At 44.7% G+C, this 22,464-nt stretch overlaps 1 protein-coding gene across 2 annotated transcripts in view; it reads left to right on the forward strand.

Annotated features, from left to right (window-relative positions):
• Positions 1-20,270, forward strand: part of LOC146796221 (cathelicidin-1-like) — a 65,102-nt gene extending 44,832 nt beyond the window's left edge. For both annotated transcript variants that reach the window (XM_085628728.1, XM_085628727.1), the window contains one exon: positions 18,290-20,270. In XM_085628728.1, coding sequence (XP_085484854.1) covers positions 18,290-18,415 — 126 coding nt within the window. In that variant the 3' untranslated portion in view covers positions 18,416-20,270. The remainder of the gene's footprint in view (positions 1-18,289) is intronic.
• Positions 20,271-22,464: the final 2,194 nt, after the last annotated feature.

The following is a 22,464-nucleotide window of genomic DNA, read 5'->3' on the forward strand; positions in this document are numbered from 1 at the left end:
ATATAACAAAAATATAACTTTTAACAATAGTAACACATAAAATTATTATACCACCTAAAATACATTAAAACAATATTTAACCTCTATATTAGTAAATATGATTTTCAAAATATTGATGTTAATTACATTACTTGCCTCCTAAAACAATATTCTTGTCACCAATATTTATGCATCATGATATTTGTGTGTCACGATATTTAATTTCAAATATTTCTGCCTCCCTATGTTTTTAAATCAATATTTTGTCCAAACACAGAGAACCCTCGCCGCCACTCTATAAAGCCGGTCCTAAGTGATTAAAATGGTGCTAAAACCAAGCACCTCTATTTTTCAAAAGCTCTCAATTTTTTTACAACTTGTTTTACACACAGCACCATGAGGACCCTGCAAGATGGTCACCCTTCCCTGTCATTGAAAAGCAATACAGGAAGTGCTACTGTACAAAGCAGCATTATAGAGAATAAACTATAGAAAAATTACTGGCTTGAGGCCCTGGCGAAATGTTCGTTATGTCAACACGTCATGTAATTTTCTGTCGTTTTGGGGAAAAAATATTTTGCAGCAGGAGCACATCAACAACAAGCAGAAACCAGGGGCTGCAGTTTGCATCATAAATAATATTTACAATCGTATGTACAAATATTAAGAATTGGTATTCTTTGCTAATCGCAATTAAGAAATTTAAATTTCTAATGTAGGAAACCTATTGAGTTTCATTTAGTGATTCCTAATAGGGTTACATTCGACCTACCTCATGAATATTAATGAGGTAGGTCGCAATTTGCGGCCCATTATGAATCTCAGCCATTACAGGGATGGCGGCCTGCTGGGGTCAGCAGACTATCATGACTGTGATTGCTTTGAAATAAAGCAAACTTTAAAATTCAACCCATTTTCCTTAAAGAAAAACTGGATGCATTTAAAAAAGAAAAAACAGTAGGCAGTGGTCCCTTGGACTGCTTGCTTTTACTAAATATTTATTTCAGCATTCCGAAAGGTAAGAGGCTCCAGGGGGAACGTCTTTCTATTTGCAAATGATTACCACAACCCTTGAGGTGTCAGTAAAAAATGAATGTTTTCAACCATTATGTGGTCACAAAACATTCATACATACCATTGCAATTTGGTAGTGGGAAAGGATGGCCCTACAAACGGGAAACAGCCATTACAACGCGGCTGTTACTATGCATGCCATTACGTCGCATGCGTTACAACGCATGCGACGTAACCACACGTACACATTACGACGCAGGGCATTACATCGCATGCGCTTTTGAAATGCATGCGATGTAATGGCGTCGGAGCGCAGACAGCAACGCGGGAACAGGGAAAGGGACTGGAACACAGGAAACTGGAGCAGAGACGACCCCGAGGAAGGAGAGAAGTAAGGGGGATTAGGGTTTAGGGTAGTCTCATTTGGTAGTAGTGTAGGCTTTATGGCTTAGGGTAGTCAAAAGGGGGTTGTAGTGTATGCTAGTGTTTTAGTATTTAGGGTGTATGCAAGTATTTTATGCTTTAGGGCTTAGTGTAATGTCAGGGGGTTGTAGTGTATGCTAGTGTTTTATGATTTAGGGCTTAGGGTAGTCTCAGGGGGTTGTAGTGTATGCAAGTATTTTAGGATTTAGGGGCTTAGGGTAGTGTAAGGGGGTTGTAGTGTATGCTAGTGTTTTTTACTTTAGGGCTTAGGGTAGTGTCAGGGGGTTGTAGTGTATGCTAGAGTTTTAGGATTTCTAGTGTATTAGGCTTTAGGGCTTAGGGTAGTGTCGGGGTTGTTGTATAATGTAGTGTATTAGACTTTAGGGCTTAGGGTAGTGTCAGTGGGTTGTAGTGTATGCAAGTATTTTAGGATTTAGGGCTTAGGGTAGTGTCGGGGTTGTAGTGTATGGTATTGGTTTAGGCTTTAGGTTTGTGTAAGCAGGTCCGGTATGGTAGTGTTATATTTTTATTTTAGTGTTAATATTTTGCGATTGAAAGGCATGCGGGAAACTTGGATGCGTTGTAAAGGCATATAGTATGCATTTCAAAGGAAATGCGAACTAATGCCATCCGTAGAAAAAACATGTGTTGTGACGGTACATGCGAACTAAAAACCGCGTTGTAAAAGCACGCGTTGTTTTAGTTTGCGATGTATCGTCATACAACCCCTACAAACAGCCCTTCCAAATACTGAATCAGTAACCACAAATTGCAATTTGTGCTCTGTTCTTATGGGAAAGCATTTTTGCTGTCAGTCGGCACGCAGCCCCACTCCTTCCTTAAGCTGTATTCGGCACAGGGACCCAATTAAATTAATATGTGGCATCGAACACGCAGCCCCCTTCCCAGAGGCATTTTCAGCGCCAGGGTGCCCACCCCGGGTGTCCTATATATTTGAAAGGGGGAGGGGGCTGAGTGCCACCTGCAATCCTTAGAAAGGCACGGGGGTCCATCCCCCAGAGCTGCTGCATAAAATTAAATGGGGGGGCCACACGAACCCCTTGTCAAGCCATTATACACCCCAAGGAACCCATGCCTGGGGCTGCATTCAATAAGGGGAGAGGGCCAGTGCCCTCCTTCCCTGAGCCAGTATATGCCCTGGGGATCCCACCCCGGTTCAGAATGTAATCAAAAAAGGGAAGGGGACCACATGGCCCCCTAACAGGGCCTTTATAGGCCCTGGGGAGCCGACCCCCTTGCCTGCATTTAATAAGGGGAGGGGGTACTGGTGCAGGCAGGGAAAATGATGTGTTCCAGGGATTGGCTGTCTGGAACTCAGTAAGTGGGCCAGCACCAGAGGATTGGGTCCCAGTGGCTGATAGAGGCTCAGGGAAGGGGAGGGCTGCATGAAAACCCTCCCATTTTGTGAAGATGGAGCATGGAGTCCCAGGGGCAGTGGCCCGCCTTCCCTTTTTAATTTTTTTATTTTAAGGATTTTGGCCACAGGGTGGGCTCTCTAGGGTCTATAATAGCTGGGAGGGGGGAACTCTCATCCCCCTCCCGTATTAAATACAGCTCAGGTGGTGGTCCCCCTTAATGCGTGTGTGTGTGTGTGTGTGTATATATATATATATATATATATATATATATATTCGGCCGAAACGCGTCGTGGCGGACTGAGTTGGTGTAAATAAACGTATCTGCACAAAACGTTGGGTCCACACTAGTTGTCTTGGGAAGGAGCTACTGACTAGGCTTTTGGATATGGATATATTATCTACTGGCGGTCGCCAGTAGATAGTTATAGTTAGGATCGTGTTTCCATAGGAAATCTCAAAATTCTATTTTGAATAACTTTGGCGCCGGTTGATGAATCCTCGCAAAATTTTCAAAACTAATGGGGCGCTCCGCTCAGCTCTTACACTGAAAGACGCGGGGTGATTCGTCAAGCGGGGGCTGAGAAAAAAAGGGATCCCAAAACGCGGTTTCCCCATGCATTTTTCCTCAGGGACCTTTAGTCGAAGGTACAGTCCGAACGGCTGAACAGAATTACTTGAAATTTGGCAGAGGTAGTCCTCAGGTCAAGGAAGTGCCTTTTGCATATATGGTGTAAATCCGTTCAGTAGTTCCTGAGAAAATCAAAAGTAAAATCATATACATATCTGGGCGGAGCCTAACCACACATGTCATCGTGAGATCTGATTGGCTGTCAGCACTTCATCCAAGAAGTGTTGGCAGCCATCTTGGGACCAATATACATGATAGCACCTCATTAAAAAGCCTTGCAGTTAATAGAAGGTTTTAAGACTTTAGTTACATTATAAATCATTTGTTGATGGTACCATACTCATTTTAGGAATTGTGGTGTGTTCTAAGGTGATTTTACCATGTGAAAAAGCCTTCTGCTGTGATATCATGAATCTTGTTTGAGAGAACTATTTTCTAATGCTTTTCCCACAGAGGTTTGGAAGGTGATCTATAAGCTAAACTGAGAGCATATTTTCTGTAAATTCGCATTATCTTTCTCAGTCATGGGAGAATGAAGTCTGACATTCTCAGTAAAACATGTACATCCAACAAGGACAGAGACTGTCAGTTGATTCCTTTGTGTTCTACTGCAGCTTCCCAGAGTGTTCTAAAGAACAACTAGAGCGCTAACAGTCCTACTTATGACAAAAGTATGGCACACCTGAAGCCATCTTGGTTGGAATAAAGTGGTAACTCTTAAAACATTTAATTTAAAAAGGAACACAATGAGGGGGTTCATTTTGCCATAGAAAGTATGATTAGTGCTGCCGAAAGAAAAATTAGGGCACATTTTGAGTGACTTCTCAAATTCTCTTCTATTTCATTAAAAAATTCTGACATGCAGACTGAAACATGCACTTTCAATACCAGCAGCAGACTTCCCTGGTGAGCAGTAGCTTTACTGCAGTGATCTAATAAGCAACTAGAGTGCTAACATTCTGAATTTATGACAAATGTGTGACACATCTGAATGCCTTCTTGATGGAATCAAAGTAAAAAACTGAAAGTTTTTCCTACTGAGGAGACTGTAGTAAATGAGGAAATTAGGAAACATCATAACAAATAAGTCTCCCAAAATGGCCACCAGAGACAAAAGAGCCCAAATGTAGCCCAAATATCACCGAGATGTAGCCCAAGTATAGCCCAATGACAGAATGTCCCAGAGTGTTCTAACGAACAACTAGAGCGCTAACAGTCTTACTTATGACAAAAGTATGGCACACCTGAAGCCATCTTGATTGGAATAAAGTAGTAACACTTAAAACATTTAATTTACAAAGGAACAAACTGAGGGGGTTCATTTTGCCATAGAAATTATGATTAGTGCTGCAGAAAGAAAAATTAGGGCATATTTTGACTTCTCAAATCCTCTTCTGTTTCATAAAAAAATTCTGACATGCAGACTGAAACATGCACTTTGAATACCAGCAGCAGACTTCCCTGGTGAGCAGTAGCTTTACTACAGTGATCTAATGAGCAACTAGAGTGCTAACATTCAGAATTTATGGCAAATGTGTGACATATCTGAATACCTTCTTGATGGAATCAAAGTAAAAAACTGAAAGCATTTCCTACTGAGGAGACTGCAGTAAATGAGGAAATTAGGAAACTTCATAACAAATAAATCTCCCAAGATGGCCACCAGAGACAAAACCAAATGCAGCACAAATATCAGCCAGATGTAGCCCACATGTAGCCCAATGACAAAAGTGTGCAAAACACTTATTTTTTGTGTATTTGCAGTTTTATATAGTGCAGACTTGTCAGGTATTGGAGTGCTTTACATGAGCATTGGTTACATCACACAAGATCAAATTCATTTTGGTTGTAGACATGGGGAGATTAAGTGATTTGACCAGAATCACAGAATGTTGAGCTGAAGCAGAAACTCCAACCTGGTTCCCCACTTGTAAAGTCTGCAGCTCTGGAAGTAACACCACATCCTCTCCCCTAGGTGCAACATTTAATCAAGTGGTCAACTGGATAAAAAAACTTCGGGATAACAAATAATTTAAAAGTGCTTTGTCGCTATTTGAAAACTCAGAAAATATGTCCTCATTTTAGTTTTTTAGAGCACTAACCATAATTTTGATGCAAATAAGACCCTCTCATATATCTAATTTCTAAAGGAAATACTCTAGGTATTACAGTTTTGATTACATCAAGATGACGTCAGGCGTTCCACACTTTTGTAATAAATATAGAATGTTAGCAATCTAGTTGTTCATTGGGATACTGTTGAGAGGGAGAGGCCAAGGGCACGGACTCTGAAAATTGAAGGCAGGTAGGAGAGTGCAGAGGCAACAATTTGACCACACTGGGCAGGCAGGAAGGGAAGTGGCAGTACAACAGACTATGGAGGGTAGTGTAAAGGGGGCAGGGGCAACAAACCAACAATACAGGACTGGCAAGAGAGGCTGTGGCAATATAATAGACCATTGTGGGCAGAAGGAAGAGGCAGTGGTAGTACAACCATACATGCCAACAGACCCGTTTCAGCCAGGAAATGTCCAATGTTTTTAAGCTCAAATGGGCTTTACTTGATCTGTCTCCTGTCTACAATCTCCTCTTTTTTAATGTAACTCAAAGGGGAAAATCAATACCCCAGTTTTTTTTCAAAATCTCCCTCTTACCAAGTTCAAAATGTTTGCAAGTATGGTACATTGGATCATGGTAGGCAGGAAGAATTGGGGTAGGGACATGGACTCGGATAACCGAGGACAGGAGGGACATGGAGAGGTGCACCAAACTGACCCTACAGGGCAGGCATGAGGGAGTGCAGCACAACAATCCATGAAAAGCAATAGGGAGGGGACAGGACCATGCACATGGACAACAGAGAACAGAGGGGAAAGAGGCAATGGTAGCTAGCTGACCATAATGGACAGACAGGAGAGAAAGCTGCAGCATAACAGACCATAAAGGGCAGGAGGGACGGATCAGGGGCATTACAATGGAACAGGCAAGCCAGGAGGGAGGGAAAAGGGGTCTGCACGTGGAAACAGAGGGCTGGGGGCAAGGGGGCAGGGCAGGATCAGCAAGATGACCATGGAGGTCAGGCAGGATGGGCACTAGAAACAAGACACACCATGGAGAGCAACAATGAGACTATGATGTCATACACACAGACCATGGAGGGAAGGTGGGAGGGGGTCAGGGGCAGCTAGCCGACCACACAGGGAAGGTGGGAGGGGCCATGGCAGCACAGAAGACCATGCATGGCAAGCAGGAGGGTTAGTGGCAGCACAATGGCTATGATGGGCAAGAAGGAGGGTTCAGGGGCATGCACAAAGGACCATGGAGGATAGAAGGGAGGGTCAGGACCTGGGCACAGACAAGAGAGTTCAGGGGAAGGGGCCTCACAACAGACCGCACGGGGCAGGCAGGAGGAGCAGTTGCAGCACAACAGACCAGGGAGGGCAGAAGGGTGTGGCAGTAAAATGGACCATGGAGGACAGGAGGAAGGGGATAGGGGCATGGCATGTGGACAGGCAGGGTGGAGGTGGCAGGGACGGGTTACAGTCATCTGACAATGCTAGGCAGGTGGGAGGGAAGTGGCAGCTCAACAGAACACTCAGAGTAGATAGGAGTGGCAGGTCCATGGAACATGGTGGGCAAAAAGGATGGAGCAGGGGCATGCACAAAGACATCGGAGGGCAGGGGGAAGGAGAATAGGGGCAGCAAGCTAAGCACAGAGGCTAAGCAGGAGGTCAATGATGGGCCATATAATTGGGCAATGGAGGGCAGGAGGAGTGGACTGGTACATCATGCTAAATGGAGGGCAGTGGCAACACATCAGACCATGCATGGCAGGAGGGAGGAGGCTAGTCCATGGATTCAGACAACAGAGGATAGGGAGGAGGTGGATGGCTCAGCAAGCTGACTGTTCAGAGAAGGTGGGTTAGTAGGAACTTTATTGTTTTTTAAATGTGTGTCTTTGCGAACTACTTAAAATATGAACAAGTATGCAGCATAATCTCACTTTTATTCAGGAAGAAGAGGACGTTTGTGACTGTGACTCCGGGCTCACTTGGCAGGAACACCCCCTGACCCTCCACCCCCCATCGCAAAATGTAATGTCCGTAAAAAGGGTAGGTGGACGCAGTGTTATATAGAACATAGTCCTGAGAGCACGATTGAAAATGAAAACTAGATATAATATATGGTATGAACTATGCACCAAAAAGAGTGATCTAAGATGAACCGGGCGTGAAATATAATATGCAATACATTGTGCGCAATGACAGATTCATTGGAGAGCGCGAGATAGCACAGGCACTAGCTCGTGCTATGCGATATGCGCCTTGGAGTGTAATATGCACAGGGCAGTGTTGTGTAACCTAACTAGTCTCTAAAGTTGTAATATAAAATATGTGCTGGGGAGTGTAACGTTGCATATGCACTGTGACAAAGATAGGGATCCCAGATTGTAATATGTATGGCATAGCGATGTGCGTTATAACATAGGCATCGAGGAAGGCACGTTAGATGGGGCAATATAACCCGTGCGAAGGCAAGTGTGGCACGACATATTTACGGGGTGGTGTTACAGTGCACATGGGCTAGAGAGTGTCATAGCATACGCACTAGCTGGTGGAATACAACACAGAGGTGTGAGGCACTCGGCGGGCACTGGTGGGTGTAACACAGCATTGGGCTCAGCTAGGAGCACGCTGTGACTCTCAAGTGAGGTTCGTCTACTCTCCAGAGAGTAAAATAATAAGTATTACACATCCGGCGGTGGATGTGTGTTTTATTAACCGTAAGGGGGGTTTCTTGCATAGTTTGGTCGAATTTTTGTTGAATCCCCTTTGAATGGCTTGGTGTGCGTGTATATTAAATGTGCCCGTCAATAGCTACCCATGTTTGTATAAATAAACGACAAGGGTGTCTACTTGGAGAGTACCCACCGGCGGGGGCGCCGGGATTAGGCACGGTAGGGCGTCAGACACGGCAGAGCTTCACTAGCGGTGTAAATACATTCCATGTGGATTCATTCTATGCATAGTTGCCTTTAATGATTATCACGCAAATTGTCATGGTGATAGGTACATACGGTTTGTCCAGCATGTCCTAAGTGTTTCTATAAATATATATTTTTTAAAAATAATAAAAAACGAAGGCCGGCCCAGGGGGGATGGGGTCCCCGGGGCCTCAGGAGGGGGGCAACGCAGCCCCTCCTAAAGAATAAAAAAAAAAAAAGGCCATGACCCGGGGGTTGGGGTCCCCGGGGCCGATCAAGGCCTTGGGAGGGCCACATTTTTTTTTTTAAACAAAAAAATTAGGGTGCAGGCCCTGGGGGATGGGGTCCCCAGGGCCAGTAAATTAAGGGGGGCCACACAGCCCTCCTTCTTAAAAAAAATAAAATAAATAAATGACCGGCATCGCGCCTGAGGCCACGCCCCCTCCTAGCAGCACTCCAACTAGCCCAACAGGTATCTCCAGTATGCGCCAGGGAGCTGCGTTGCAGACAGGTGTTCTGAGGCCACGCCCCTTTTTACACCTCTATGCAACGCAGCTCTGTGGCGCTTACTGGAGGTACCTAGTGGGCTAGTTTAACCCTAGGGACCCTTAGGATTCAAGGGGACTTAATCTCTCAACTTAGAACGGCCACAGGGCGTGTTTAACCAGTGGTGAAGGGAGGGGACGGGGCCTGAGGTGACATGTGCAAACACGCCCTGTGGCACGTTTTAAGTTGGGGAAATAATTCCCTTTCAATCCTGAGGGCCCTGGGGGCCAACTAGCCCACCAGGTGCTTCCAGTAAGCGCCACTGCTCTGCGTTGCAGAGAGGTGGTCCAGGCCGTGCCTCTTTTTACGCCTCTCTGCAATGCAGCTCTGTGTCGCTTACTGGAGGTACCCAGTGGGCTAGTTGGACCCTAGTGACACTCAGGATTCAAATGAACTTAATCTCCCAACTTAAAACGGCCACAGGGCGTGTTTACACAGTGCGGAAGTGAGAGGACGGGGCCTGAGGTGACGTGTGCAAACACGCCCTGTGGCGCGTTTTAAGCGGTAGTTTAATCACCTGCCCTATTATATACTAGGGGCTTACAGAGGAGGTCATGCTGATCACAGGGGGACCCCAACGCATAGTGTTCCCTAGGGTATGTAGGTGTTTTCACTGTATTCTGAGTGTCTTTTAACATAGCACTGGCTCTAGGACTGGTTAGTCAGACTCAGTTAACACCAGTATCCGTCTGAAAAAGTTGAGGGTACAGGATGATTTTGCGACAAGGCTTCTTTCTGTTCTTCTGTTTGTTTTTTCTGCACGTTATCCTTCTTCCTGCACTTTTCTTCGTCTTTGAGGACTTCTGTTGCTTCTTTCTGCATTTCTTTTTTTTCTTTCTGTGCGTTTTTTCTTCTTTCTTCACATGTCCTATCCCTGTAGCCATAGTTAGAAATTAGCATTTAAAAAACCTTTTAAATTCACTGAAAATACCAGAGGTTTCAGGCACGTTATAGTTAGGAATTAGCATTTAAAAAACCTTAGAAATTCACTGAAAAAACCATAGGTTTGAGGGGCGTTATAGTTAGCTGGACTTTTCACTCGTACAAAACCATTGAAATTCCCCCGTTATAGTTAGTTCAGCCAACTATAACTCGCGCGCCCGCAATGCACTGCTGATGACGTCACATATTACATCACTCATCACATGGTCAGTGACATCACTCATGACATCACTGATGACATCTCAAATGACATCACTGATGGCATCACTGATGACATCATCCAGTGAATGTGTGTTTTTCTGAAAATTACATATGTTTTATATATGTATATCTCAAGGTCGATGGAAGAATAAATGGGTATATAAGAGTCTAAATGGATGATTTGTTTTTGAAAAATAGATTGTATAACTGACTGATTAAGTGTATCTTAGTCAATACATGGCTTAGTGAGTAATGTTTAAATATGTAAAAATCTGTATCAGTCTCTCACTTTGTGTATAAGTGGCTGCATGGGTTGGTGAGTAGTCTATATAGGTTATTAGTTGGTTTTTTGAGTATCAGTATGAGTGTCTGAGTGTCTGTATGGTTCGGTGGGGGGTATTACGTAGTGCATAAGTGCATGAATGAGTGACTCACTGTTTGTATGTGTTGAAGACAGCATGTGTGCAGGACTGTATGGGTGGATGAGTGTGTGCATGGGTGTGTTAGTGAGTGAATGACTGTCTCAATAGTGTCTTTATGAGTAACTACATATGTTTTAAACTAGTATATGTGACTATTGGTGTATATAAGTGAGTATATGTGAGAGTGAGAGATTGAAAGAGTTCCTGTATGAATAAGTATGTGTTTCTGTAAGTGATTGTTTAAAAGACTAAGTATGTGTAAGTTTCTGTAAAAGTAAGTGTGGTGGTGTGTGTATAACTGTATATGCAAGTAAATGGATGTTTGATTCTTTATTAGCATGAGTGACTATGTGTGAGTAACTCTATGGATGAGTGGCGTTGTGTAACAGGATATATAGGTGTATGAGTACATATGATGAGTGAGTACATGTATGACTGACTGTATAGGACTGTTGGTGAATGAGTGGATGTGTATGTGAATCTTAGAATTACTGAATAGGTTGTTGTAACTGATATTGGTATGTCCATTGTTTTGAAAATTTTAGTTTCTATTTTTGAATGTGTGTATCAAAGGTTATATTAGGGGGAGAGGAGGTCTGCCACTCTATCACAAAGATGATGTCATCAGTGATGTCATTTGAGATGTCATCAGTGATGTCATGAGTGATGTCACTGACCATGTCATGAGTGATGTAATATGTGACGTCATCAGCAGTGCATTGCGGGCGCGCGAGTTATAGTTAGCTGAACTAACTATAACGGGGGAATTTAAATGGTTTTGTACAAGTGAAAAGTCCAGCTAACTATAACGCCCCTGAAACCTATGGTTTTTTCAGTGAATTTTTAAGGTTTTTTAAATGCTAATTCCTAACTATAACGTGCCTGAAACCAATGGTATTTTCAGTGAATATATATATATATATATCTTCATATTATTCTGATCTATTTTGATGTCATCGATCATGTCATGAGTGTTTATAATATGTGAGGTCCTAAGCAGTGCATGGGGGGGAGGGTCAAGTTATAGTCCGAAACGTTAATGGTGTCCAAGACATATTCACCCAATTATAACGTTACTTTAACCTTCCAATTTTTCTAGTACATTTCTAAAGTTTTGTTTTTTAACAAAAACATGTTATTTTTCTCACACTTAACTCGAACATTAATTTTTCGTTTTTTCTGTGAATTGCTAGGGGTCTTTTACCGTAAAATGTCATTACTATTTTTTTAAGCCAAACCTCCACCATGCACGGCCTTTGAAGGGCCTGCATCCAAGCCCAGCAGCAAGCCTCCCCCACAGGACCACAACCCCACATCGCGCATGGCCTTTGGCCTTGCACAACAGGGGGTTGGCAACAGGGCCTGGCCTGTGATCTGGTCCTGTATCCAACCCAGCTCCGGAGGCTGTCTCCCCCCTGCAAGCAGCCAACCGCATGCTGCACACAGCCTTTCGGTGTGCTCCAGGTGAGGTTAGCAGAAGGCCTGGCTGCATCTAACTCCCCACAGGCAGCTCCCCAGAGGAAGCCAACGCCATGCATGGCCTTTGCTCGAGCTTGGCATGGGGTTAGCTCCAGGGCCTGGGTTGCTGCCAAACTCTGCTCCCAACTCCCCACAAGAAGCAAAGCCCACGCTGTGCACGGCCTTTGGACTTGTGGAGCAGGTGTTGATCGCAGGGCTCGGCATGCCGCCACGTCCTATGAAAACCCCAGCAGGCTGCCAGCCCCACACCAAGCACAGCATTTGGTGTGAGCAGTGTAGGGTGGCCTTCGGGCCCTGGGGACCCATCACCTGGGTCCAAAACATACATGATAAGGGGAGAGGGGGTGCAGCCCCGTTCTCAACCCTTAATTGGCCCCAGGAACCACAACCCCAGGAGACAAATACATTTAAACGGGGGAGGAGGGCAAGCAGCCACCCTCCCAATCCTTAATAGGCCCCGGTGACATCTGCCCCCGGGGCCAAATATAATAATCCCCAAACCTCATTAGACCCTGGGGACCCCCTCCCCTAAGATCATATGTATATAAAAAGGGGATTGTGTTCCCCCCCAACTTGAGCCTATTATGCCCATGGGGACCCCATTCCCCCTGGGCCTGTCTTTATAATACGTTGGGTGCCCCAGGGAGCACCCAGACACCCACTAAGCACATTTTGGGGCTGTGGAAGGCACCCCAATATGGCTCCAGCTGGCTCCCTGCATGTTGCAGGAGCCAGCATGGCTCTCGCCTGGAGGGAGAAACTATTTATGCTGAGGCGAGAAGCTATTTATGCTGCTCCATACATGTGAGAACAATCTGTTATTATGTTTCCCTACTCACATCAGTGCGGGCAGGTACACAGAACGCAGGCTGCTCCCAGCCGACTGGAGCATTTTTAAAGCTCCCACCCGCTGGTAGCAGACTTTTTATGAGCGCCTGTTTCGTGGGAGAATTTGAAATGCTCCTGCCAGATGGGGCCAAATACATGTTTCCTTGCCTGTAAGGGCAGTGAAACCAATGTGTCCCAGTGGGTGGGTTCCCTCTGACCAATAAAGGCAAAGGGAGGGGCATGCAGACCCCCTCCCTTTTTTTTTATTTAAGTCGCAGACTTAGGGGGGGGGAATTAGGTCTTCAGGGCCTTTTGAATGCTAGGGGAGGTGGGCCACATGCCCCCCCTTGCCCTTAAAAATAACTTGGGGCCTCAGGGGACTGGGTCTCTGGGTTGAATACGGCTCAGAATAATAAAACAGGGCAGGGGTTGTGTGTCCCCCTTCCTGTGCCTTATTTGGCCCCAGGGATTCCATCAGCCCAGGGCAAACCATTAAAAGAGGGAAGGGGTTATGGGGCCCTTTCCCCAAGTCTTTATATGCCACGGGACCCCATCCTCCAGGACAAAAGTCAATTAAAAAGGGGAGAGGGCTTGCGGCCCTCCCCAAACCTTTTTGGGCCATAAGGACTCCATCCCCCAGGGCCAAAATGTTAATAAAAAGGGAGGGAAGCTGAGTGGTCCTCTCCCCAAGCCTTATTCGGTCCTGGGAACCCCTGCCCTTGTGGCTACATCTAATAATAAAGGGCAGGTGGCCATGCAGCCCACCTCTCTGAACCTTATTAGGTCCCGGAGGCACCATCCCCTGGGGCCATATGTTGTTTTCTAAAGGGGGAGGGACCATTTGGGTGCCCTTCCCGAGCTCTTCCCGAGCCTTCTTAGGTCCCGGGGACCCCATTCCCCCAGGCCTGTATTTTTATAGGGGGAGGAGAGGCATGCATCTTCTTTTCCTGTGCTTCATTAAGCCCTGCAGAACACATTCCCCAGAACTTTATCTATATTAAAAGGGGAGGGGTTGCCCAGCCCCCTCCCTGAACCTCATTAGGCCTTTGGGACACCATCATCCAGGGCTGTATGTATATGAAAAGGGGAGTGGGGTCCCCCTCCCTGAGTCTATTATGCCGGTAGGGACCCCATCTCCCTGAGCTTGTCTTCATAACAGGTGGGTGCCCACCCAGGGAACCTGCCATGCTCATTTTGGGAGACGTGGAAGGAGCCCCAGGAGCCCCAGCCAGCTCCCTGCATGGTGCCAGAGCTGGCATTGCTCCCGCTATTTATGCTGCTCTATATGGGTGGGAGCAATCTGTTCTGCCCCCTGACCACATCAGTGTGGGCAGGGCAACAGAACACAAGTCTGCTCTCAGCCAGTGGGAGCAATTTTAAATTTCCCACCCGCTGGGAACAGACTTTGTGTTTGCTCCGGTTTCGAGGCTATTAAGGGCTCAGTGAGGAGGAGCAATGGGCACCCTCCCCTTTTTTCAAAGTCACAGCCCTCGGGATTGGGTCCTAAGGGCCTTTTGAAGGCTATGGGGGGGGGGAACGCCTTCTGCTCATAAAATACTTGGGGTCCCCTGCACTGAGTACCACTTGGGGAGAGTGTCCATGTTCCCCCCTCCCCAAAATAATTAAATTGGGTCCTGGTGTTGGGGTCCCTGGGCTGAAACAGGCTCAGGAAGGGGTGACACGTGCCCCCCCCCTTATGAAAGACATAGGATCTCCAGATTTGGTGTCCCTAGGGCTGAAAACGGCTTTGGGAAGGGCTGCACCCCCCTCTTCTATCTAAAAAATGTGGGCCCTGGGCTGCCATTTCGTTCTTATGCCAAATTCTATTGTTTTGGTTTTGGCCCCAGGTGGGTCCCTCTAGGTCCTTTATAGGCCTAGTGAGGCAGGGTATCCCTACCCAACCCCCTTACATTATTTCTTTTTAAAGTTCAGGACAGGGGACTAAATACCATAGTCCTGTAATGGCTGCCAGCAACATTTTTCTCAAGGCTGCTGGCAGCCAATGAAAGCACTCACTCCTGCTGGAATCTGGCTTCTGCAGGAGCAAGATTGCTCAAGGGCAAAAGCTCCCTGAGTCAATCAGAGTGCTCTACTTTTAAATTTGCATCCACACACCAAACTGTCCAGATATACAAATATTTTTCAACTTTAATTCCTCAAAAAATACTGAATGGATTTGCACAAAAATACCAGAAGCACAATCTGTGGACCAAAATGTAGATTCCTGCCAAATATGATGTAATTCCTTTGAGCAGTTTTTGCGGTAACTCTTCTCAAAGAAGTCTTTGGAAAATGTATGTGAATTGTGAGTTTTGGGTCCCCCATTTTTTCTCAGTCCGATCGCCACTGGGTAACACATAGAATATATATATATTTGATATATAACATCAACTAGTCAATTTATGAAAATGTGCACAATTTGTTATATATTAGAAACATAATCTCAATGCCCTCAAACAATAGCTTTTTGCTTTCAATAAATACATATTTGGTGTGTATACATCAATGTAATATTTGCAGCTGATCCTCACATGTATGATTGTAGATGTGAATTCTGCCTTACATGCTCATGTATCACTTCAATTCTTAGATTCCCTAGTGTACATCACATCCCCATAGATGTCCACCCTATGTCAAGCTTTGTCATCATTATGCGATGGTCATCACTGTAAAATGTGAGCACCATCAAACAATAGGTGCCCAGCTTATACCAAGCAGTACCACAGTTATTGCATGGCCAGCAATACTGCAGGTGGTTACCACCCATCACACCAGGGATGCACAAACATTTTTTTATGTTGCGGTTTTATACCCGAAGGGTTCAGATTACTCTACATGAGCACTAGTTGCATTACCGATTGACAAATTAATATATATATATATTTTTTTTAGGCACGGGTTGATGAAGTGATTTACTCAGAATCACAGGGTGCCTGAACCTCCCACCAGACCTGGTTCCCCAGCTTTAGAGTTAGCTACTCTACCTGTTAAGCCACACCCTCTCAATGCAAAGAAAGATCAGCAAAATAACAGAGCTAGCATTATGTCGGGGCTGGGCCTTATTACATCATTGATGCCCTCAATATACCACATATTCCTACCAATTTGCAACAACCAGCATTGGTCCACGTGGATACCATTAGCACATGCGTACTCAAGCATGCTCGTATACCTAAACAAATGCAGGCATTCTTACACAAAAACGAAGACCAAACAGCATTGTAAACTTTCTTTTAACTCCACTTGTTATGGCAGCTGTATGGATGGACCTAAAACAGACATCTCCAACGAGTAGATCATTAGCTACTGGAAGCTTTCCAACTACCTGGGGAGAGAAGTTGGCCTAACGGCTAGGGCGCTCTACCTCGGATCTGGGGAACTGGGTTTGAGTCTCGGTAATGACGCTAAAACATCCTGTGATTCTGGGCAAATCACTTAATCTCCCCGTGCCTAACAAAAATTAATGTGTGTCCTCATGTAACGTAACTGGTGCTATGTAAAGCGCTCTGATACCCGATTCGGGTCCAGTTCGCGCTATATAAAACTCTGCAAAAAAAAAAATAGAAATAGTAGATTCCTGTACAGCCAAGCCCACTAAATTAAAATGTTATACTTGGTTGAATTAATCTATGTATGCCAAAGTTGAAAAGTGTGGATTTAAGACCATGTGCATTTTTTTGGAACTCATAAGTTGATGCTTAGAGAAAAATTATAGATTTTCAAAATATATTGAAAATTGATGCTATGAGTGCTTTAAGCATGTAACGTTGGGGATTTATTACTAATATCATTACCTTGGTGCAAGAGGGATTGCAGCTATGGCTGTTATGTATTTCCCATATGGAGGAATTTCAAAGTGATAAAGCCCCTTTTACATTATTGCTGGCAATCCTGCCTGATGAACTGAGATGACTACTTCCAGCAATCTTTCATAAGGTGCCACAAATACAATCTTGTCTAATATGAGCATAATGACAACACTAATACTAATAGCTTGGGATGATTTTCATTGAACATCAGTAGAGGTTGGAGACCTCTGCGCAAAAGACAACAAGGCAGTTGTCTGTTGATTTGGTTGTTGCTGTCTGGCCTTCTTGCAGGAGGCTTAGAGTCAAGGGCTCTGTCAGTGGTAAAGGGGAAGTCTGCAGGGCGGGCACGTGGCTGATCCATCAGAAGGGTGGGCGGGCAGCATGGTCCCAGAGAAAGCATCGTTGCCAATGAGTCTGCACTGCAGGATGGGGCATCAGCCACGTCATTAGGTAGCTGCCTGATGTGCAAGGAGGGTAAGGCCTAGCAGATCTTCATAGAGATGAATGGAGCATGGGTTGGCTTGCTTCAGGCACCAGGGCACAGACCACCAAGCCAGCCCTGACAAGATGTGCTGTGTGTGCAAATGGGATGGGGAGTGCTAAATTGGCACTCCCTATGGAAGAAATCAGATTATAGGAGATGGGCAATCAATCCCAGTTTATAGGGTATGGGTGGAACCCAGGAAAGAGTGTAGAACAACTTCTGTAGTACACCGGAAATGAACTGTTACTCTATGCAAAATTGATGTAAAAGAGTATTTGGCATATGTATGTTTGCTGGCAGTCCTCCTGACAGGGACCCGTGGTCATCTCTTCAGATTACTACTGTTATCCAAGAGATCACTAAAACGCAGGCTGTTCGAAATTTACACATATATGAATCACTATATGAATTAAGGCCCAGGCCCCAAAATAAGTGCCGTCATGAACACCTTCATCCAATGGCTCAAATAAAGCACAGCGTGTGAAAGACAGAAGACAACAATTCATTCATCTAGACCTGCCTGCTCCCCCTTTCTTTGTGTTGAAGGTCACCAGAGAAGATTCAGGGCAATGGCGTGAACAATAAACTCCCAAATCATTTAATTTAGTGCAGTGTGGAGAGTTTTATAGGTCAAATTAGAATGGTTTTAAGGAGGTGCTAATGATTGTCAATTTTGCTGGGTCTGTAAATGCGTCTTATCGGTATGATCATTCTTTTATGAGCACATGCTGAGACACCACGTGTTCATTTGTATTAAGAAGTATTTAGCAGATCTTAATTTGAGCCGTTGCTCAGCGCCTGCACTTATTGGTTTCTGTTGCTCAGCAACTGTCAACACCTCACTTAGGACAGTCTGCCATATGGTGGCGCTGCTCTTCTAATTTAGAGATAAGCAGAAGAACGGTTGTTTATGTATAAAATATAAATAAAAAAATACTAATACCTGCCTCCCAGCTACTTGGATTAAGCTTTAAGGGACCTGGAGTAATCTGAAATATCGCACTTGCAGACGGGAGAGGTGGTAAGTAGTTGTTTTGGCAGCGACGACCGGGGCAATGGGTGGTCCAAGCTACAGTGGCCTCCTTCAGGGCCCTGGCACTTATTATTTTACAAATTAGCCACTGGTCTTAAGTCGCTGACTGACTGCACATCTTGTTTCTTCCTCCTGTAGATTCCAGTAAGAAAACCAAGGCAAGCTACGCAATGTGTCATCGTTAATAATAAAAAGAAATGCAGACCCAGGATTGGTTCGGGTTCCGCGATAGCTGGTTTTACCAACAAGGACCTGTTCGCATAATTGTCCCGTTGAGTTCTCCTTCCCTCTGCCTGTAACTCACTTCTGTCTGCTATATTGGCAATCATTTTGTTGTGAAGACTTCACTTTTTCTGGGGTGTGCACTACTGTTTTCCAGCATTACATTGTAGAATCTCAAATATTTTCACACATTAATTTGCTAAATGTAACTATTTTATGATCATGGCAAGTGCATAAACAATATGAGCAAACACATCTCTAGGGTAGGGTGAAGTGAGATGAATATTTCAAATGATCATTTTCAAAGCAGGCTTGCCTCTGTGACATTATGTGAAAATAAAGAAAAGATATTAAATACCATATGTACAAATGTAGATAATGAAGAACAACATAAGATGCAATGTTCATTAATCAAAAGACAGGGGAATGATTACATTAGGGTTAATCTTAGGTTTATGTTTGAGGTTAGGGTTTTGATTATGCAGCAAAACCGGGTCACTGGATTTTTCTGATGTGTGCTCTTTCCTTTTTCCATCCAATTGTGGATTTACTGCAATTGAAACATATTCCACCATCTGCTGCAGAACAGATTTCAACAACAAATATCTCTGCCTCTAATGGATCACAAGTTACAAAAAACCCTGCAACACAGGTGGCAGGCAGGCACTTTGCAGAATTTATTTGGCTTCTTTTCTGTCCTTCATTGCGGTATTCAGGTATTAACTGGTGCAAACAAAGTGAAACTTAAGGTCTCCAATTGATTGACTGCGGAAATTCTTTTGTTTACAGCACGAACAACATCCTGAAATATTTAATTGTAATTCTAACGGAATGGTGATAAAGATTTTTCTCTGGGTTAAAATGTTTTGTTTCATTATTCGTCCAAATTCATGTTGTACTACGAATACAAACCATGTCCTTCCTAAACAAAACAATCCAATGCATGTTACTTCCGCTTTTCTAAAGATGATTTCTTAAATAGTAATATCTTCCAGGGTGATACTTATATTATGAAAATCTAATTCTGGTGGCATGCTTCCTGATGATAAATGTTGATTCTGGTAGACCCTACTGAGGACACAGAGTAACACAAAACTCAAGACTAGTTCCAAAGCACAAATAGAACAAACAGAATAAAAGAGGGACTCTTTTAATTTGTGATGCAGTCTTCTTTTCTTCTGGATGACTCATTGTAAGTTTAAAACAAGGTATACTAGGCTGGGAATTACAACGGGGCAGATTCAATAAAATAGCACTTTTATGTTTTCAAGCAATATAAAATAATTATTTGTTGGTAACAATTCCAATATGATCTGAATAATGTCTATACTTTTCTTTCCTTAGAAAACGAAGTATTGTGCATGCTGTTAGTATACATTAGTATTAATGAGTCTTACAACAGCAAAATGGTGAGAATACTGCTGTAGAATGTTCTATATTATGCACACAACTTTCTTTTTCCTGCCATAGAATGTCGTCGTCTTTCCATAGAATTCCAGTGGACTAGGGTAGGGTTCAGAGGTTGTATTTGGTTTAGAGTGAATGCTAGCACTGCAATGAAAGTAGCATTAGAGTTAGGTTAAGAGCTAGATTTACAGGTATGACTGTGGTAAGGGTTAGTTTAAGAGTTAATTGTAGAGGGATGGGTATGTTTAAGATACGTGTGAAGGTGACTGGGTAAGGGTTAAGGTTGATGTCATATTGTACTCAGAATGCAGTCTTGATTATTGGAGTGTCATTGCCAAATGACACATTTATCTTTGTGAAATTGACTTCGTGTTCTGCATTGTGTATTTGTACGTTGTAGCATGCTTTACTTTCACTCACACTCACCACTGTAGATGTATTTTGTATTAATCAAGGGGCGTGTGGAATAATAAACTATCTACATTTTCAATTTCTAATATTTAATTTTCACTAATGTTGCTGATATTGCAAATATACTATTGCTCGGATCACCTTCTCTTCAGTACACAAGAACTATTGAGCTATAGTCGCTGGTGCTGCTGACTGTTTTGGTTGCCGAGCTCCAAGGATGCCTAGTCTTAACTCAACCTCAGGCCCCTTCTCCCACCACCCTACACTTCTGTCTCTTTATCTCCCACCTCCAGCTTCCTTTTTATCACTCCATTCTCTCTCTGTCACTGCTCTTCTATCTTTCTCTTCTTCCTCCTTTCTCCCTTTTCAACCCTTTCACTCTTGATCTGAGGCTGAGGTGACAAATTAATCCCAGTACCAAAAATGTGTGCTGTTGCCCATTACACGCAACCAGTAGCTGGATGTGGTTCTTGTTAAGGTTGGGACCAATCACAGACAGACAATAGAATAGTATTTTATTTCTTGTACTTCACTGAGCAAGATAACCAATTAGGTCTATAATTATCAGTGCTTCTTGAGCTGCCGGGTCTTATTCATCATGACCGGAGAACAGTACAAATAAAGAGTGACTCTTCCTGATTGTGGTTAAATGTGTTTTTTTTTTTTTTTTGGAAAACCTTTATTCTTCGAAAACATGGACACAGCTATTCAGCCGACATCCCGGAGGTTCGGCAGCTTTGAGAGAGCAGAACAAAGAAACGTCCACAGTGCATAGAAGGAGAAGCAGAAAAGGTTCTATTTTAAATAAACACAAACTCACACAAAACCCCAGCAAGGCGAAGGACACTGAATACCACTGGTGATTGCCCCTCCGGGGAGAGCAGACCCCCCTCGTCTAACAGTCACAATACTGTGTTCAGAGGAAAAAGGGGGAAAAGCAGAGGCCCAAAAAGTCAACTAACAATCAGATACATATACAAAAGCTGGAAAGAATGTTAAGGAGAGAGCTGTTCATCGGGGGGATCCAAATCAGGGGCAAGACATATGCTCCCCCTATACTGGTTCCACCGCCCCCAAATGGCGTGCCACTTCCGGGGGCGCCCTCTAGCACAATATACTGTCTTTTCCCTTAGCATACTCCAGTCCATGTTTTCTTTCCACGCAGTCAATGTGGGGGGACCCGCAGAGCCCCACAGGCGCGCGATGTCTCGCTTAGCCACCATATTACCCAGAGTCACCCACTGGGTCTGTGCCTCATCGTGATCGGTAGGCCCCCAAACATTCAGGAGATAGCACCGCGCCTCCGGCTGCATAACAATGCCCGTCACCTCCCCCATCACCGTATGGACTCTCCTCCAGAATTCCATGATAACGCCACATTCCCAAATGATATGCATAAAGGTACCCACCATACCACAGCCCCTCCTACATAAACCCTCCTCAGAAAATCCCATATGAACCAGCCTTGGCCCCGTAACATAGGTTCTGTGGAGTATTTTGAGCTGCACCAGCCGCAGACGCGACGGGATCGCGGCCTCCTTAGGAGAGGAGACCGCAGACTGCCAATCCTCGTCATCCAGTTTGAGTCCGTCCCTAGTCCACTGGTCCCTCAGCCCCAATAGCAGGTCCGCCCGAACATTTATCAATTTCTTATATATGAGAGAAATCGTACTCTCTGGCATATGGCCGTCGAGGATCCGATCCTCCAATGGAGAGGACTCAGGCACCTTCTCACCGTCTACGAGGACTGACCGCAGGGCATGACGCACTTGAACATAGCGGAAGAACTCGGATTTCCCCAACTCATACTCCTGCTGCAGCTCTTCAAAGGACTTCACCCTCCCCTTAATCAGCAAATCTCCAACCCTGGAGATTCCAATCAAGTCCCATTTATCAAAACCTTTCGTATGCCAGAGCCTCCCCAATTTTTCAGATTCAAACAACGGGGTAGCTAGGGTGAGCCTATCCTTCCAGCCCAGCGAGTCAGTCGCCAACCTCCACACGCGCACCGCCACCCCAGTGGGCCCCGTGAGGGACGAATCCAGCGCCCGAGAGTACAACGCTCTACGATAATTACCGCTGCGCAGCAACCATCGGTCCATGGCATAGCCGGGGCTTAGAGCCGGACCATAGAAACCATGATTAATCGCGCTCAACTGGGTGGCCCAATAATAGCGTCGAATGTCCGGAAGCGCAATACCCCCGTCGTACCACGGAAGCGTCAACTTAGCAATCGCTATGCGCGGCCGTCCATCCCACAACAACGATCGTTG

Source organism: Triturus cristatus, chromosome 10 (assembly GCF_964204655.1).
Source record: "Triturus cristatus chromosome 10, aTriCri1.1, whole genome shotgun sequence".
Classification (NCBI taxonomy): domain Eukaryota; kingdom Metazoa; phylum Chordata; class Amphibia; order Caudata; family Salamandridae; genus Triturus; species Triturus cristatus.